At 30.7% G+C, this 21,149-nt stretch overlaps 1 protein-coding gene across 2 annotated transcripts in view; it reads left to right on the top strand.

The window, feature by feature from the left end:
• Positions 1-6,342, top strand: part of LOC126887353 (zinc finger protein 227-like) — a 42,776-nt gene extending 36,434 nt beyond the window's left edge. For both annotated transcript variants that reach the window (XM_050654809.1, XM_050654808.1), the window contains one exon: positions 328-6,342. In XM_050654809.1, the coding sequence (XP_050510766.1) occupies positions 328-1,214 (887 nt within the window). In that variant the 3' untranslated portion in view covers positions 1,215-6,342. The remainder of the gene's footprint in view (positions 1-327) is intronic.
• The last annotated feature ends 14,807 nt before the right edge of the window (positions 6,343-21,149 follow it).

Raw genomic sequence — 21,149 nt, 5'->3', positions numbered from 1 at the left:
AGTTACACATGATAATTCACACTGGTGAAAGACCTTATGAATGTGAAATTTGTAGTAAACGTTGTACTCGTATAAGTGATTTAAATACGCATAAAATAGTTCACTCTAGTGAAAAACCTTATAAATGTGAAATTTGTAGTAAGCAGATTACTACAAAAAGTAATTTAAAGATACACATGAGAATTCACACTGGTGAAACACCATATGAATGTGAAATTTGTAGTAAGCGTTTTACTCGTATAAGTGATTTAAACACGCATAAAAAAGTTCACTCTAGTGAAAAACCTTATAACTGTGAAATTTGTAATAAGCAGATTACTACAAAAGGTAATTTAAAGATACACATGAGAATTCACACTGGTGAAAAACCTTATGAATGTGAAATTTGTAGTAAGCGTTGTACTCGTATAAGTGATTTAAATAGCCATAAAATAATTCACTCTAGTGAAAAACCTTATAAATGTGAAATTTGTAGTAAGCAGATTACTACAAAAGGTAATTTAAAGATACACATGAGAATTCACACTGGTGAATCACCTTATAAATGTGAAATTTGTAGTAAGCAGTTTACTCTTAAAAGAAAGTTAACGGCGCATATAAGAATTCATACTGGTGAAACACCTTATAGATGTGAAATTTGTAATAATCTGTTTATTACAAAATGTAATTTAAAGATGCATATGAGAATTCACACTGGTGAAACACCTTATAAATGTGAAATTTGTAGTAAGCAGTTCGGTTTTCTAAGTGGTTTCAATTATCATATGAAAGTTCACACTGGTGAAAAATCTTATAAATGTGAAATTTGTAGTAAGCTGTTAACTTCAAAAGATGGTTTAAAGATACACATAAGAACTCACACTGGTGAAAGGACTTATAAATGTGAAATGTGTAATAAGCTGTTTACTCATATAAGTAATTTGAATACTCATAAAAGAGTTCACACTGGTGAAACACCTTATAGATGTGAAATTTGTAATAATCTGTTTACTTTAAAAAGTAGTTTAAAGGTGCATATGAGAATTCACACTGGTGAAATGCCTTATAAATGTGAAATTTGCTCTAAACAGTTTGCTCGGAAAATTTCTCTAAATACACATATGGCAGCTCATACTGGTGAAAAACCTTATAAATGTGAAATTTGTGGTAAGCAGTTTACTCTAAAGAGTAATTTAAAGGTGCATATGAAAATTCACAGTGGTGAAACACCTTAATGTGAAATTTATGGTAAGCACTTTACTACAAAATATAGTTTAACTGCCTTACTAATAAAACACTCGTATTCTAAGGTTATTCCGTGTATTTATATCTAGAATAGTTATCCTAAGTAGATATAATACGAAAATAATTTGTTACCAATAAACTCTGTATAAGTTAGTTATAAGTATTCCCACTTTATTCCTAAATTATAGTTTGGCAACGGCGCAATCTTCTGCACAAATGCATAAAACAACGATAGATTGGGTGAACTATGTCAATTTTGATTTTTTTCTATAACTGACAAACCAAATTCCGTCATTTCTTGATGAACTACCCGCAGTTACTTCTCCCTTTATGAATCGTATAAACTCAAAAGAAATGTAGATTTTCATCATCAAATTTTATTTCATAATTTTTTGATGGGCCTTTGAATTTTCTGCTATATTTTAATAAATCGTTATTTCTTATTTTATATGTTGAATTTCGAGTATTTCATAAAATGGCTTCAATTAAAAAAAACGTTGCATTTAATGGGAAAGTGAAGAAACAGTAAACAAATTGATTTATTTGACTTATAAATGCAATATAAATGTTAATTTCAGCATATTTTGAAGAATATGTGAGATATTTTCTACATATCATAGAAAATAAAGACCTTATTTTTCTTGTAGAGTCGAGGATAAGCTTTCTCCTCCTCGCTTGTTCACAATAAGTCAATCACCTTTTAAGTTTTCTAAAAACCTTACATCATGTTTAGGAAACCGGATTTTTATTCTGAATTCCTTATCAATGTATTTTGAAAAGGAATTTATGCTTTCTTTGAAAGTTTTCCTTTTCCTGTATTTTCCATCATGTTAATTAAATTATCAACTTCCTGGATAGCCGCAATACCTCTTATTTTTTGAAGTTATACTTCTTTAGGCGCGATTGAGAGTTAAATTTCATAATACTGCGCGCATGCGTACACAAACAGTAGGGTCAGTCAGGGTAATTGGAAACAATATTTGAAATATCATGACATCTAAGCATTTGAAATTTATTTTAAAATATACTGTTTTATATTACAGTAATCCCTCGTTATCCGCGGACTCATCAACCGCGGTTTCATTTATCCGCGGTTGAGATATCTGTTGAATCATTAATGAGAATGTTTTATTATTTTTACATATTTTTTAGAATTTGACCAGTCGCGTTAAATTACTCATGAAACGCCACTGGCGCTTGTTCTTAGTAGTAATACTATGGCAATTAGTTTATAGTTTGGAAGGTTTAAAATACCGGCGAATGTAGACGCAGATCTCAGCGTCTTCATTTTTGTTGATATGATAATACTATTTCACAGATAAATATGCAATTTCATCATATTTCTTTCTATGTACTACTATACGTATCCAAATTGAGATTATATGTCACAATATGACATAAGAATATTATTCTTCTTTGGATCGTGGATCCCTCGCCAACCACACCCTTCTCTTCGGAACGTAACCCCCGCGGTTGAAGAGGGATTACTGTATAATAAAATAAAAGCTTTTGGCTATTATAGGATAAATCTACAGTAGAATATCTTAAAAACTAGTACGAAATAGTCACAAAAAATAACATATTCAAAGTTTCCATTTACCCCAGAAATTTTAAGAAAAAAAATAAAAATGGGGTAAAAGTAAACAACAATCTCAGGCTTTTAAACACGTAACAATATGGTCTTCAATTTTGGCTGACCATGCAGTAGGCACCCTAGTTCCATCTTATCAGTTGGTACGTTTCTACTCTTTATGCAGTTGTAAATAACGCAATGTGGAATACTGTAGTAAGCAGCAGCCTCCCTATATGTTATTTTTTTTTTATTTTAACATCTGATACCTCATTTTTAAATCATTCAAAGGGTATTTCGTTGGTTCTCTCTTCCGTATGTACTTCCTCAACATTTTAAAAATGGCAAGACCTGTAACAACATAAAAAATTGATTTCCATTTACCTAACATTGTTTCCATTTACCCCTAACAAGTGTTTTCATTTGCCCCATACTCAAGATTTAAGGGGGTAATTGTGATTGTGAACACTTACTGCACTGACTTCTTGTAGTAAATAACATTCAAATTAACATTGTAGGCAATATAAATATTCTTGTAGTAGCTATAAATTATATAATCACTATAAGTACCTAATACAGGGTACAGAGAGATAAAATTTGTAAAATATTGGCACTGTTCTAAATCGATTTATGAGTTTAAAAACAATCAAATTTAAAATGCACAGAATGGACATTCACTTGGTTTGTAAACAAATGAATAACATACCACACAATAAGCAAACATGGAATTGTAATTCTGTGTATGTGATATTGTTGCAATGTTTCATTTCTAGCGGTAGGGAGTACTGTTTCCAATTACCCTGACTGACCCTATGGCGTTTAGTTGCTAAATCTTTCTAGTTATGTATAAATATATCAGTGCAAGAAAAGGTGTGAAAAGAATATATTAGTGTTTTTAGTAAATATATTTATTATAATTTTTGTGTCTTTGGATTTGTCTTCCTCAGGAGTAAGATGAGCATTATTAAAACATTTTATTGTATATTTATTCACCTTGTCTGTTTGTTACCGTGAATTGTCATTAGGTTCGTCCGAACCGATACAGACACAGTCCTCGTAGCGTATTTGGTATAGCATTTGGCCAGAGATCGAGAGGTCTTGAGTTCGAATCCAGTGCAATCCTATACTTTTTTTTATTTTTTTGAAAGCGGTAAGCACAAAATTATTTGGTGTTTAAAAAAAATTAAAACAAACTGTTTAAAGTATATTTATTTTTAAGAAATGATATAATAGAAGTATAACTTCTTACGTGCGTACAAAGTACACACACATTCTTTTTTTATTATTATATTATACCTACTCTCAAAACAGATAAAAAAATACTATATTTGTGTCTCTCATGACTTTCGACAGTCATAAAATAGGTTATACCTGACTTAAACAAGGGTGTGGGTCGGTATAAGGTTGGACTAAATTCTTATACAGAACGTAAATCGTTCAGCTGGACATAGGGAACATACATAGGTACATGGTATATATTTAGATACATAAATACATACATTGTATTATATTGAAATAATTGTGGCAACTCAGCTCTCTCGATGAAACTATGGTTGTTAGCATTAAGGGGAATTAACGTCAAAATTGACAACTCATTTCGACTGATACAAATAAACGGCAAAATATGACAATGTAGTAGCTAAATAGTTTTGGCCTAAGGAAATGGGAAAACGGATATCGAGGGAAAACAAGTAGAAAGAGTGAATAACTACAAATATCTGGGAACCTGGGTAAATGAAAACAATGACTAGGGTAGAGAAATCAGGACACGCATTAAAATTGCAAGACAAGCATTTATAAAAATGGAAAAGATGTTTGTTAAACGAGACCTTCCTCTGGAGCTGAGGATAAGAGCCTTAAGATGCTGTGTTCTCGACTTTGTTGTATAGAGTGGAAAGCTGGACACTAAAAGTAGAAAATATAAAGAAGTTGGAAGCCTTGATGCTATAGAAGGATTTTGAAAATACCATGGATCCAACTAGTTACAAATGCAGAAGTGTTAAGAAGGCTGCAAAAGGATTGCGAGGTGATAAAGAACATCAAAACGAGAAAGCTAGAATATTTAGGCCACATTACCAGAGGTGCGAAATATGAGATATTAAGGCTCATAATGCAAGGTAAAATAAAGGGTAAAAGATCTATAGGTAGAAGAAGAATTTCCTGGCTGAGAAACTTAAGAGAGTGGTATAGTTGCAGCTCAGTAGATCTTTTCAGAGCAGCCGCCAATAAGATACGGATAGCTGTGATGATAGCCAACCTCCGATAGGAGAAGGAACTACAAGAAGAAGAAGAATGGGAAAACTGTTTAGTTTTAAAATTAGTTTTTAAATAAAAAATATTTTAAAAATTGAAGTAAAATTATTAACTCATTAATCATAAACTTTGTTTTTGATTTATTTATGGGCAGCCTTGCTTCAAAACTATCTCATTCTATTTGTTCTAACAGCTCTTTTGCACCAAGAACTCGTACTCAACAGAAGCTTCAACTAACACAGGTTACCGCAGTTGCCACAATTCTCTCAAGGTATATTCCCTATGTCCAGCTGAACGATTTACGTACTGTATCAAGTATAACCTATACCTAAGTTATTCCATCTTTATTGGTAGTGATTTTGCCTATACCTGATTTATTCTCAGTATTACTTTTATACTTGGTTTATTAGTAACAGTGTAAATGCGTTAAATTGTCACATGAAAGTTCACACTGGTGAAACACCTTATAGATGTGAAATTTGTAATAATCTGTTTACTGCAAAAATTAATTTAAAGGTGCATATGAGAATTCACACTAATGAAAAACCTTATAAATGTGAAATATGCTTTAAAAAGTTTTCTCAAAAAGGCGATTTAAATAAACATATGGCAGTTCACACTGATGAAAAAAAACTTTATAAATGTGAAATTTGTAGTTAGCAGTTTAGTGAAAAGAAAACATTTAATAAACAAATTAAGAGTTCACAGTGGTGGAAAACATAAATGTGAAATTTGTAATAAGCAGTTTACTCATATAAATAGTTTAAAATAGCACATGGACAATATCGGATGTAACGGTCAAATAAATCCTGTCAAATATGAAAAAAATTAAAAACGTCTATATTTTACAAAGAATTTCAATAAAATTTGTATTATAGCATAATGCGAACACATTTCTAATCATAAAGAAACAGCTAACTTCAAAAGTGCATACAAAACTTTAAAAAAAAGTTTTTGATTTATTTTAAACCTATTTTTATACAACGGACTTTTTCGGCTTTAACGGACACTCCGTCCCCCCAATTAGTCCGTTACATCGAGGTTTTACTGTATAATATATAATATTTATGCATTACCGTCGAAGGCCGATATGATCAACCAAAAAAGAATTATCACCTATTTGGTGACTGTCTTTTTAGTTTACTCCTGGCTTAAAGAGAAAAGCATAATAATAATATACCTACTATAATAATATATAATACTTAGGTATACCTAATAATATAATTATTATACTAATTAATCTGTTCCCAGTCTCATATTGTGTATATTTATTACAAATTATTTGATTATTTTCTTTAAAGCGTAAGATATTGTTAATTATGTCAGATGTGAACATTTTGTTACAGTTATTTTATTACTAGTAAAAAACAAATTCTTATACAAATACTTTATTGATCCTTGAAGTACAAATGTATACGCTGTGAGCTCGTACGTAGAGGGATATTTACAAATTCTCGAGCGCCAGTAGTGGCAAGTCTGTAAACGTTTACCGGAAATTTGACATAAATGTCAAAGTGATTAATTTAAAATTAAAATTAAAAACATTAATTATAAAAAATATTAGTTGGTCAAAGCTGTGGTATATATTTTTACCTTAAATATACTTACGTTTTAAATACTGAATTTAAGTTTTTTTAATGTTCCGTAATAAGTAATTATAAATTAATGTATTAATCTTAGCGCCATCTACACGATAATTGTGAAAGTATCCGAAGTAAGAAATTCATATTTTATCAAGAGAACGTCAAAATGATAAGTAAAATCTTTAAAAAATCGATTACAATTTAATTACTTTTTTGCGTTGTAAATGGTAAGCGATAACAATTAAATAATAAATTTAAAAATTACCGGTGAAAGTTGAATTAGTAATCCGCTAGGAGCGCCACCAGCGAAGCTCAGAGCGTATAGGATACGTCACTACAAAATTCAGTATAAAAAACATTAATTTCTATAGTACAATATTCACAGTGTAACAAAACTCACAAAACATAAAATATTTAAAATAACATTTTTTACAAGTGAAATATGAAGCTACTGCAGTTTGTCATCGAAATATTCATTTATAGAATAATAGGATATATATAACATTTTTTTAATTTCGTGAACAAATTAGTAGGAGTTCAAGAGAACAAATTAGTTCGAGAACAAATTAAAAAAGTGGAAAATATAACTATCTGGGTACAATAATAATTAATGAAAATAATTAATAATCTTAAGGTAAGAATAGGACAGGCAAGAAATAATTTCAACAAACTGAAAAAAGTATTCTGTAGCAGGGATATTACAATTTGGAGATGTATTCTTCCTTGTAACAAGTTATAAATGTAAAAGAGATACAAAAAATGGTTTTAAATAAAATTTATTCCTTAATAAAAAACGAAGAAAGAAACTTTTACTAAACTCAGATCCAATAATTAGAATTCAAGATATTGTAAAATTAGTGCACAATGCCAATTTCAAATTGCAAAATAAGTATTTTTCGAACCTTTATCAATCGTAACTCGGCTTCTACGCATGCAAATGAGCATTAGAGGGTCTGATTTTAAAGCCTAATTAATAGGTTTCCAAACATAGTTTGTTAAATTATTTTTTCTTCATTTGTTTTAAAGTTATACCCGTTTGAATTTATAATTGTCTTAAAAAAATTGTACAATAATTTGTTTATAAGGATTTCAAGCAAATTTGAGTCATATTAATTTATACTTTAATTAACAATAATGATAGAAGAACCCAAAAGGAACAATTTGAGCGTATAAAAATGTTCTTAAGTTTATTTTTGGCCAAGATATCGACATTTTAATTGCGCGCTATGAGGTGTAAGATCGGCTCACAGTCAAGTAATATCGCGGTAACGACACCGATCGACTGCTCTCGTGTTACATTATTTTGCTCAGGAGGCCTTGCCTATTCTTAATAAATAATATCAGCTGAATTTTAGTTATATTTCTGAAATATTAGTTTTTAATGTTTTTTTTTCTCATTTGGTACAAAAAATAGAAGACAAAGTAAATAGAATGAAAGGTTATACGAGGTACAGTATGATGATTTAATATAAGAATTATATAAAATTTTATTAGGATCTTCAAAAATGAAAAATGAAGATAATGTATATATACATAGAAATTATAATTTACATGGAGAAGTTATTAGCACGTGAACCTTTACACTGTGAGGATGAGCCGATCTTGCTCCTCATAGTGCGCCATTAAAATATCGATATCTTGGCCAAAAATAAACTTATGAACATTTTCATAAGCTCAAATTGTTCCTTTTGATAATTGATGGATTAAGTTCTTCTATCATTATTGTTAATTAAAGTATAAATGTTTATGGCTCAAATTTGCTTGAAACCCTTATAAACAAATTAATGTCCAATTTTTTTAAGAAAATTATAACTTCAAACGGGTATAACTTTAAAACAAATGAAGACAAAGGAATTTGACAAACTTTGTTTGGAAACCTATTAATTAAGCTTTAAGAAGAGACCTTCTAAGGCTGATTTGCATGCGGAGAAGCCGAGTTACGATCGATAAAGCTTCGATAAATACTTATTTTGCAATTCCCAATTTGCATTGTGCACTAATATTCCAATATCTTGAGTTCTAATTGTTGGATTTGAGTTTAGTAAACGATTTTTTCTTCGTTTTTTATTAAGGAACAAATTTTATTTGAAACATTTTTTTGTATCTCTTTTAGTTTATGAGCCAGAGCCTTATAAAAAATTAAATCGTTTATAATAATTTTTCGACCACTTGGATCGAAATCCACCCTCGAAATTCGTAATCAGCAGCCAAAAATCCATAAGAAACCGTTGAGTTTGTCCATCAGAATTGAAAAGGACACGGTGACCTCTATTTGGCGCCTAGACTATCATGACATGTCCCAGATACAGATATTGCAGTTTTCTAATTTTAATTGTATTTAAAACATCTTTCTTTTCCCATTCTTCTTAAACCTCGACATTCGTGACTCGGACTGGTTGTATATTAGTGCACCCAATAGTAACCCCGTTGCCATATCCTAAATTTTTTCATACTATCACATTACATGTATTTAAAAAATAGTTTTGAAACACCAATAAAGTTTTTTGTTGTTTTTTAATACAAAACTCAAGAGGCATTTTTATTATAAAAAAGTAGATAAATCATACAGATGAATGATTATAATAAATTAAAAAATAGTTTCACCAATATAGTAAAGTTTTATCAGTTGATCTTCTTCTTTATTTTAATTAACTTTGATTTAAAATGCCTCTTTTGAGCTTTTTGTATTAAAAGACTATTGGAGTTTCAAAACTATTTTTTAATTTATTATAATCATTCATCTGTTTGATTTATTTATTTATCTACTTTTTTATAATTAACATGCCTCTTTTGAGCTTTTGTATTAAAAAGCAACACAAAAATTTTTACTTTATTGGTGTTTCAAAACTATTTTTTAAATGCATGTAATGTGATAGTATGAAAAAATTGAGGATATTGCAATGGTGTTACATGTCAAGCTATTGGATGCACTAATATACAATCAGTCCCGTGACTCTACCCGCCCAACTTATACTTAATATCCTTCTGTAGGCCCGTAACTCGAAGGCTTCTCCTGGTTAAACAATTTGAGAGCTTGGCTTAACTGCACTTCTGCTTATCTCTTTAGAGCAGCGGTATCAAAAGTGCGAATTGCCATGATGATTGCCGACCTTCTTAGAGAATATGGAACACGAAGACGAAGAAAGATTTAACACTGCGTGTGTATTATAATAGTGATTGTCTGAATTTACTGGATATGTGTTGATTCCCTCTTTTACACAAAATAACAATTTATAGTGATGTATAATTTGATTTTTATTTTAGTTCACAGGATATTACAATGAAAGGTGCAAGTACCAAACCATTCAATTCCACCAAAGTATAATTTGAAAACGAGTACTAGGGAAAAATCATATGAATGTGAAATTTGTAATAATCTGTTTACTAATTTAAAGATGCATATGAGAGTGCACACTGGTGAAAGACCTTATAAATGTGAAATTTGTAGTAAGCAATTTACTCAAAAAAGTGTTTTAAGATATCATATCAAAAGTTCACACTGGTGAAAGTCCTTATGAATGTGAAATTTGTAGTAAGGCGTTTACTCAACTAGGTAGTTTAAAGAATCATATGAGAATTCATATTGGTGAAAAACCTTATAAATGTGAAATTTGTAGTAAGCTATTTATTACAAAAGGTGGTTTAAAGGTGCATATGAGAATTCACAGTGGTGAAAAACATAAATGCGAAATTTGTAGTAAGCAGTTCGGTTATCTAAGTGGTTTCAATTATATGAAAGTTCACACTGGCGAAAAATCTTATAATAATGTGAAATTTGTAATAAAAGCTGTTTACTACAAAAAGTAATTTAAAGATACACATGAAAATTCACACTGGTGGAACACCTTATAAATGTGAAATTTGGAGTAAGACGTTTACTGCAAAACAGAGTTTAAATTATCATAAATATGAGAATTCACACGGGTGAAACCCCTTATAAATGTGAAATGTGTAACAAGCAATTTATTAAACGAAGTTATTTAAAGGATCATACGAGAATTTACACTAATGAAAAACCTTATAAATGTGAAATATGCTTTAAAAAGTTTTCTCAAAAACGTGTTTTAAATAAACATGGCAGTTCACACTGGTAAAAAACCTTATAAATGTGAAATTTGTAACAAGCAATTTATTAAACGAAGTTATTTAAAGGATCATACGAGAATTCACACTAATGAAAAACCTTATAAATGTGAAACATGCTTTAAAAAGTTTTCTCAAAAACGTGTTTTAAATAAACATGGCAGTTCACACTGGTAAAAAACCTTATAAATATGTGATATTTGTAGTAAGCAGTTTACTATAGAAAGTAATTTAAATACTCATAAAAGAATTCACACTGGTGAAACACCATTGGCCCAGTTTTTCAGTGACCGGTTAATATTTTGGTTAGCTAACCTAGTTTAAATTTTAACCAATATTGTAACCCTCATAGCGTTTTTCAGTGCTTTAAACCAAGTTAAGAAAATCTGTTAGCTAACCACTTTTTTTTTCTTCTGTTGGCAGCAGTGACTGTACTTGCGCATGTGCAATTCGAGAAATAATGATCAATTTGACAGAAAAATAAATAAAAAACAATTTCATAACGAAATTAAAAAAAATATTGATGCAATATCAAGTTCGGAATCTTTATTTAGTTCATAACGTCTACTTCGGTTTCATAACAGAAAACAGAAGAGCATTACAATATTACAATTACTGGGACGATTTAGACTTTTTTTGCCGATTTCGTTTGTCAAAGACCACGGTGATATCACTATTTGAACAGATTGACCAGGAAATAACGAGTCAAACTGTTTGGTAAATAATTATTTTGCTGTATAGACAAATATAAAATTATCTTTTGAAGATATTCTTCTTTAGCGGCGATTCGATTGAGGGTAAAATTGTACATAGATCTGCGCGCCTGCGCACACAGACAGCATGTAGTTCATTGCTAATCTTTCAAGATAGGTATGTATGTATCTGTAACCGTGCAAATAAGTCATTAAAAGAATATATTAGTGTTTTTAGTAAATGTATTATTTATTATAATTCTTGTGTTTTTGGATTTGTGTTTCTCTGTAGTAAAATAATAAAATATGTAGGCATAACATTTTTACACTTTTGTCGCCGTGTTGTGTAATTATATCCGAAACTTACGTGTCAATTCAAGTGGCTCTATGGCGTAGTTGGCAGAGCGGTGGGTCAGAGAACGGAAGCACACGGAAGGTCGCGGGTCCTAATCCTGGACGATTCATATTTTTTTTTATTTTTCGTTATTTTAATAAAAAAATTTTGAAAGTGGTAGATAAGAAAGTTAGTTTAATTTTTAAATAAAATACAAATAACCTGTTAAGTATATTTACTTCGTTTAAATTACCTATATAATAGAAGAATATCTTCTTACGTGCGTACAAAGTACACACACATTCTTTTTAAAACACTACTAAGAATCATGCATTAAATCCTGTTACAGATGTGTATACCTGTTACAGTTGTAATATATTTCCTTATAATTCCTTCCTCTATAATAACGATAATAATTTATAATTTAGATAAAAATATATTATAATTTCCTTATAATAATAAGGAGGTAGAATACTTCCCGCGATAAAAACAAAATAACACAACCCAACTAATCTCTTCTGTCCGACAAGTAACCTACTCAAAATAAACATCTGATGCATTCACTGCATCCATGCGCAAGCGTAACCCCAAAATTCGGAGTTAAACCATCTAACAAGGATCGGTTAAAATCTTGGTTAACTTGAACGAGTTTAAACTCTAACCTAGTACTAAAAAACTGATTAACCATGAATATTTCGGTGACCGAAAAATAAATAGGTTAACTCAGCACTGAAAAACCGGCCCTTTAGAGGTGTGAAAGTTGTAATAAGTTTACTACAAAATATAGTTTAAAGATATTAACATGATTATAACTATAAGAAATTAAATTTTTCAAAACCAAAGGGCACAATTAAGAAGTAGAGCACGACCACGAAGAAGATGGATTGATGATGTGGAAGAAGACCTAAAGATTCTAGGGGTCAGAAGATGGAGGGAAGTTGCCAGGAATCAACAAGAGTGGCGACTTTTTTGCGAGCAGATCTAAATAGATTTAGTTTTCGATGGACATGTCTATGAATGGCCCACATATAAAAAAGTTGAAATAGCTTTATATCAAAAGGACAAGGGAAATGTACTGTTCAAACAGCACAATAGTAAAGATTTAGGTTTATAAAAGGTTTAAAGATTCTTCACTCGATACCTATTGATGCTGAACAAGTACCAGTACCTAATAAGAATAAACAATATTAAGGAAATGCTCTATAATAATTTATCAACTTGTTATTTTAGAAATAAAGCATGGGAAGAGGTCATTCCTATAATATGTAACAATGCAAAAGCTCTTTACAGACTTGGTGTTGCTTACGAGAATTGCAGGGACTTTGAAAGGTCATTTGATGCTTTGCTTTATCTAAACTTAGAGTTAGAGCCTGATAATAGAGACTTTTCAAGCCCCTTATTTCAGCAACGTTAAACACGGTTAAACGTTATACTGTTATACGTTATTCTGCTCATGCGCATTAACTGAAAAATAACGTATTACAACGGTATTACTTTATTAGCGGATAAGATATCCCCTTTAGGTAGAAATACGGTTCACCTTATTAAGGGATTACGTATTTGTAAGATTGCCAAATGTCATATATCTAAATCATAAAAAACGAAAAAAAGTTATATGAGCTGAACCAAAGACAACTAGAATAAAAAAATATAGTAACGATGTATAAAATTGTAATCAAAATTTGTTTTTCTTAAAAATTATCAATCAGGTAATAAACATAAATATTATTAATATAGGGTTTGTTCCAACACGACTGAGAACCGTACATGTAACGATCACCGTCCTGCGCAGTACCATGGAACGTATGAATTATTTCGTTCCCATGGAACGTTAACTATCTAGTAATGAAACGGTAATGTGACGGTTCTTGGTCGTGTTGGAACAAACCTATTATAGGTTTGTTCCAACATTAACTTTTGGACGGTCCAGAAACCGCCACGAAACTACTTGTACCGTTTGTTGTGCGCATGTTCGTAATTGTATCGCCCAGTTATCGTCCCATGACGGTAATCATATATTTGTTATTTTTGTTGGTGACAGCTTGTGTGCTTTTAGTCGATCAAAGGCTCAAAAACTTTAAAGAATTAAATCCTAGTGCGCAAGTCAGTCCAACCAGCACATTATGCAGTTGCCCGATTACTGAAATGATCATCACGAAACCGTCACCGAAAGATCACAATTCTTGTTGGAACAGTGGGAAGGACGATCCGATGACGATCATATTTTTGTTGGAACGGATTTTGTTTACTGCGCAGAAGCGTTACCGTTTCGTGACGGTTCTCGGTCGTGTTGGAACAAACCTTATATAATTGAATATAATCTGCTTGGCAACACTGGTAGAATTATTCTAAATTGAAGGCCGCGGTTTGAGCAATCTCCGGAAGTACGTCAAAGTGACGTCACAATTGCAGTTTTTTTTAAATTCTAAAAATCTGTGCTCTCACTATCAGTCTAGTTTGGTCAAATTTTTTATATTGAGTTGTCTAACTTGTTTGTACTGTATTTAAAATTAAAATTTTTCATTATTATTCACAATGAACACTCAGGATGTGACGTCACTAACTGTCACTTTCAGTTTGCTCAAACCAGTTTGATCAAATTATTTGATGGTGGGACGCGGCCTTCCTACTGCCACTTGCTTGACTGAATTGTCTTGTTAAACTTCGGATGGATGTTTTGTGTTCCTAAAGTGGTAAAATTGTCTTTGGTGAACGTCTTAATACATTTTCTTCCATTATGGCAAATAATTCAATAAAATAAGTTATAGCTCACAACTGCCGTTTTATAGGTTACGTTTGCCAAAAGTCAATTAACGTTAATCTGTTTGCGAAGTTTCTGAAAGGTTTCCAAAAGTCCAATTTCCAAAAGTTTGTTGTGAGCGCCTTTCCATTGTTAAGGTTGAACTGAGAAAGGCTGAAATTAGAGTATGATAAAAGAAAATGTTTCCTTTAAGCTAGATTAGATCTAAATTAGTCTTTCTAAATAGGGCTTTTCATCGATTGTCATTTGTTTCGAGCTTCTGTCAGATGTTGTATAATCTGTGTATAATATTAATATACACAGATTATACTAAATATGACGGAAGCTCGAAACAAATGACTGTGAATGAAAAGCCCTATTATTGAAGATATATTTAAAAATAAACGTGTTATTAACAAAACGTTTTTTATTAATGGATAAATATATAAAGGATGTTAATGAGAGTTCACAGTAAAGCTATAAGTAGATAAGAAAAAATTACTGGCAAAGCTCGCAACGTGGAAGAAATAATTACAAAAAGATATATAGGTATATAAAAAAAACGTAGATACGTATTTCTATCTCATTAGTACGCCAAGTTAGAAAAAGGAGCAATATAACTTGGGAAAGGATCACTACAAGAGCAAATGTATTCTTTCTTCCACGTTGCGAGCTTTGTCAATAATTTTTTTTGGGTTAGTTATATCCCTGAATCCAATGGGGTCTTCTGATATTTTGCCACAATTGGGCACTTGCTCCTGTAGTCCCTGTCTGTAGTGATCCTTTCCCAAGTTACTAGGTCCTTTTTCTAACTTGGCTAGTGGTACTGATGACGACTAACGAGTTACAAAGAAGGAAAGAGGAAGATCATTGCTAAAAATCTGTTAACTTTCAAATATAGTTTGTTTGTTGTCATTTGTCATGTATAATCTTAGAGCATGGAAAATTTTTTCTCTCTCTGGAGATCTAACACGCAATCTGTTTTTCGAACGAAAGTGAATCCTTATTTTAATACGGTTGGTTCTCATTGAGATTTGACATCACTTGTTTTATTAGTGATTTTTGTGCGATTTCTGAGTGAAAACTAGCAATTTTTTTAACTCTTTATAGTGGTGATGTGTTCGGCTTACGGTTGTAAAAGCGACAGCAGCAGGAAATAAGTGCGAATTACATTTTACAGGTAAATAAATATTTCTGTTATGTGTGCGTAGATGAAAATTCAATAAATACTCCTATTTTCTTAGATATTGCCTCTTAAATGGTTAATAATTTGAAAATTAACACTTCAATGTACCTTATTACATAATTAAAATTACATGGTTAAGTTACAAAATGAGAAAAATTTACGTGTAAAATTAAAAGTAACCTAAAAAATCACCATTTTACCAGTGGTGTAGGTACGAAACGGTACGAAATAAATGAAATTATAAAATATATTGTGGCAACTTCGAAAATGGAATTAATAGCGTATATTGTTATTACATATTATTGACTTTTTTTGTTGTTAAACATTTTATTGCTTGATTTTATTTTGTTTATATGTAAAAAAATTATTTAAGAGCACAGGCGCAAATATTTTACGGCTATCTCTACTTTTTATTTTTTTACACGGCAAATTATATGTAGTAAAGTTTTCACTGGTATGGATACGTACATAAACATTACTTGACAATGACATTGTCACCATTAACTTAAGATGACTTTTGAATGTTCTTGGATAACTGTTACTTGTATCATCGCTTTAATTATTAATTCAATTAATTAATATGATAATTTTTCACTAACTATGTATTCAGTGATTATAATAATTTATATACTATGCCATAAAAGATAATACTTAATCGAGAAAAGAGGAAAAGTGATTTTTTTAATATATTGTTACTATGGAACGCTTAGATAAATTTTGAATATCTTTAACAACAAAATGCTTATATCACAATATATATCCTGGTGTAGTCTCTGCTTGGGATCTTCCATAAATAATAAACAATAAATAACTTTTTATTAATGTCACGTCTTAAATTCTTTAGCCAATACACTATCAATATTATTTAATAAACAACTCAAGATAACGAGCGATACACAATTATTGGATCAAAGCTAGCCGTGCAAAAAATTACGTATGTCTTGTTTTAATCTGAATTTTTATCAATTAATTTTGATTAACGTTATAAAACATAAAAAATCAGTCAAAGCCTTTAACACAAAACTTTAATCTAAAATAAAAAGAATTAACACAATTATAAGTAACAATAATAAATAAAATCAAACAGGATGCTGTATATGTCCACCACCAACATCTCTACATAACCTAACTTTTCTTGTTAAGTTGACGTAAACTGGAAAGTAGTATATCTGAATTAAGAACAGACATGCACTGTATATATCTATCTCTGTCGTTGACAGCCACCTATGGTGACAATAATTTTGGATCAAACGTTATTATTATTCCTAAAGCCGTGTCAAATATCTAAAATTGCCGCTGTCTTGTCAGCACATTCTGTTCGACTGAGTGCGTTGTACGACAAAGATAGCGAATATTCAATTTGGAAAATATTACCACTGACATGGTGTTCATTTTTTTCCAGTAGGGCTTTTCATAGATTATCATTTGTTTCGAGCTTCTGTCATGTGTCACATAATATTAATATATCTACGTCATACGTCTTTGGTTTGTATTATTGTTATATACCAATAAAGTATGTCGTAGATATATTAATATTATGTAACACACGACAGAAGCTCGAAACAAATGACTGTGAATGAAAAGCCCTATAGGGCTTTTCATCGATTGCCATTTGTTTTGAGCTTCTGTCATGTGTCACATAATATTAATATATCTACGTCATACGTCTCTAGTTTGTATCATTGTTATATACCAATAACGTATGACGTAAATATATTAATATTATGTGACACATGACAGAAGCTCGAAACAAATGACTGTGAATGAAAAGCCCTATACTGAAAAAAGTAATACTTTTGAAAAATTTAAACGCAGAATGAAAGACTAAATTATTACCGAGGGCTAAAAGTCCCTCAGAATAAATAAAAAGTTTCTTTTGAATGAGATCTTTGAAAATAAAAATCACACTAAATTGTCTCTTAGTTTTTCACCCCTGTAACTTTTTTCTCGGAATTCGAAAAAATAAATCCTATTTAAATATAGTATTGGAGCCGAAATTTTGCGACCTATGTGAAATAAAGATATCTATCATAAATCAATAATTCAAAAAGTTTGCTTTCGTCACATCCCCTTTCCTAATTCTGTTTTAATTTCAGTGGGTATAAAAGTTCAACATACTAAAATACTGTTATTTGTTTCAATCTTTCTACTATGTAAGCCATGCATAATATTGTGTAATTAATAAAAATAGAAAATTGAACTAAACCTACGAGCAATATTATTTAATTATGTAGTTTTATATAGTTTCTTCTGGCCTACGCGATACGCCACTGGCACTCGTGTTTGGTTCTAACTTGGTTTTGGATTCAGTTTCGTTCTCGTTGCGGTCACTCCAGGGAAAGGGTAAAAAATTTTCCATACTCTAAGCACAGAATAAGGAACAAGTTTTCTATTCTGTGCTCTATATGTTATGTTGTCACGTGCTGCCAACAGGAGGGAAATTTCCCTTTTTGCGGGAATTTTCAACATCAAAAGTGAAAAATGGGAGAAAGTTTACTCAAAAGGGAATTTTTGCTCCAGTCCAAATTGTAACATATTAAAAAAAATCAAAATATTTCAACATATCTTCTCCGATTTTGTAAACCAGGAGGGAATTTTTTCATAAAAGTGGGTAAGTTTTTAAGGTGGTCCGCTTGCCACTATGCTAAATTTAGTACTGAAATTAGTACTAAAAATATTGTATCTACAAATTAGATGCGCGCGCCGATTTAGTACTAAAAATTAAAACATGTTCTAATTTCTTGTACTGAAATTGACACAATATTAAAAAGTGAGGTTGTATTGTATATTAGGTACTTTTGTTTTTTTTTATAGGTACATAATAATAATAGTGATTTCAACTTTCAACATGTGGAGAAAAAGGCAGATTGAAACATTAATAGAGTTTTACAAATCGAATCAATGATCAATGTTTGTATGTGCCAAAGCACCCTCTCTATAGAATAGGAACGCACGAATTAAAGTTTTGGAAGAAATAAAGGCAGAATTAGCCAAACTAGGTGTGGATATATCTCTAATAGCAGAAATAAAAGCCAAGTTTGCCAGTTTTGCAAAAATACTTCTTCCCATCTTTTATTGTTAATAAGTTAATGGCTTGCAACTTGCAATCTCAATTAGTAAAGCTCCTATCTATGAACCTTGAGTAAAGCTCATGTAAATTTAGTAGGTAGAGCGCATGCCTATATGCTGATTACAATTCGGATAGTTGCAAACACAAACTTGGCACAAACTGACTTTTTCATACTAAATCGACTTGCGCAACTAACCAATATTTTTAGTACTGAAATCAGTACTGAAATTAGGGTCTAAGACCCGTTTGCCATTATACTAATTTCAGTACTGATTTCAGTACTAAAAATATTGGTTAGTTGCGCGAGTCGATTTAGTATGAAAAATGTCAGTTTGTGCCAAGTTTGTGTTTGCAACTATCCGAATTGTAATCAGCATATAGGCATGCGCTCTACTAAATTTACATGAGCTTTACTCAAGGTTCATAGATAGGAGCTTTTACTAATTGATATTGCAAGTTGCAAGCCATTAACTTATTAACAATAAAAGATGGGAAGAAGTATTTTTGCAAAACTGGCAAACTTGGCTTTTATTTCTGCTAGAGATATATCCACACCTAATTTGGCTAATTCTGCCTTTATTTCTTCCAAAACTTTAATTCGTGCGTTCCTATTCTTATAGAGGGTGCTTTGGCACATACAAACATTGATCATTGATTCGATTTGTAAAACTCTATTAATGTTTCAATCTGCCTTTGGCTCCACATGTTGAAAGTTGAAATCACTATTATTATTATGTACCTATAAACAAAACAAAAGTACCTAATACAATACAACCTCACTTTTTAATATTGTGTCAATTTCAGTACAAGAAATTAGACCCGTTTGCCATTATACTAATTTCAGTACTGATTTCAGTACTAAAAATATTGGTTAGTTGCGCGAGTCGATTTAGTATGAAAAATGTCAGTTTGTGCCAAGTTTGTGTTTGCAACTATCCGAATTGTAATCAGCATATAGGCATGCGCTCTACTAAATTTACATGAGCTTTACTCAAGGTTCATAGATAGGAGCTTTTACTAATTGATATTGCAAGTTGCAAGCCATTAACTTATTAACAATAAAAGATGGGAAGAAGTATTTTTGCAAAACTGGCAAACTTGGCTTTTATTTCTGCTAGAGATATATCCACACCTAATTTGGCTAATTCTGCCTTTATTTCTTCCAAAACTTTAATTCGTGCGTTCCTATTCTTATAGAGGGTGCTTTGGCACATACAAACATTGATCATTGATTCGATTTGTAAAACTCTATTAAGGTACTAGTACACTTTAGAAGACCAAAAATAAGCATTTTTTCAAGATTTTTTTTCTCAGAAACTTTATTAAAAATGAACATAAAACTTTTTACATATTAATATCTAACTCTTAGAGAATACAAATAACATATCTTTTTTCATTTATGCACGTACACTAATATTGTAGAGGGCGCCAAAGTAGAGGCCTCGAAAAAAAGTAGTTCCGATGGCGGACAGTTAATAGAGAGTTATTGCCAACGTCTTTTAAGTCGACCTGTAATAAAAGATCCTTTATTTTGACATATAAGCATGCGCAGTATTGCGTCTTTTATTTTTGTCTTTTAATAAAATACAGGCCGCCTGTATTTAAGGAAAATTAGATGACACCTTTATTTTAATAAAAGTTCTTTTATTTTAACATAACGTGTCAAAAATGTGAAGAAAGGTCTAACTTCACTTGTATTTTGAATTTATCTTGTCGCTTCTTTGGATTGATAATTTATGTATTGTGGGATTGATATTTGATTAAACTTTCATCATTAAAGTTGTATGTTGGGTTTTATTTGGGTTGGGTTTTATTGATGTTTTGACCCAAACGAATATAGAAAAGAACATTTTATTGTTAAATTGTTACTAATTACAATGATCAGACATAAAATATCAGTAACTCATTTATTAAACTCAATATATTTTACATTTTTCTATAGAAATAAATATTTATTGAAGATATAAGAGATTGAAGATATAAGATCAATAAATTTTAATGAAAGTTAGGATTTGTTAAAATTCTAGATTCAAAATAGAGTTCTATTCAACAGATATATAACAACAGGTTAACAAAATAAAACAAAGGTTCAAGTATTTATTTTTGAAAATTTAATCTTTTATAGATTAGAATCTATAAAGTTTTTAATCAAAAGTATTAATACACTTTCATTTTCATGCCATCTTCTTCTTTTGGTTCTTATCCGTTTCGAATGTTGGAAATCATATAGCAATCGTAACCTTGCTAGCTGCGATTCGAAACAGTTCCATTGATATTCTCCCTCTTCCAGGTCTTCGCTTACCTTTGACTGTACCTTGCAATATGTACTGCAGCAGGGAGTAACGGTGCTGATTTATCATATGTGTCCCAGATACTGCAGTTTTATGTGTTTAATGGTAAACACAATCTCCAAT

Source organism: Diabrotica virgifera, chromosome 6 (assembly GCF_917563875.1).
Source record: "Diabrotica virgifera virgifera chromosome 6, PGI_DIABVI_V3a".
NCBI lineage: Eukaryota > Metazoa > Arthropoda > Insecta > Coleoptera > Chrysomelidae > Diabrotica > Diabrotica virgifera.
Note: the sequence above shows the minus strand (reverse complement) of the source record. Positions and strands in the feature narration are given on the sequence as shown.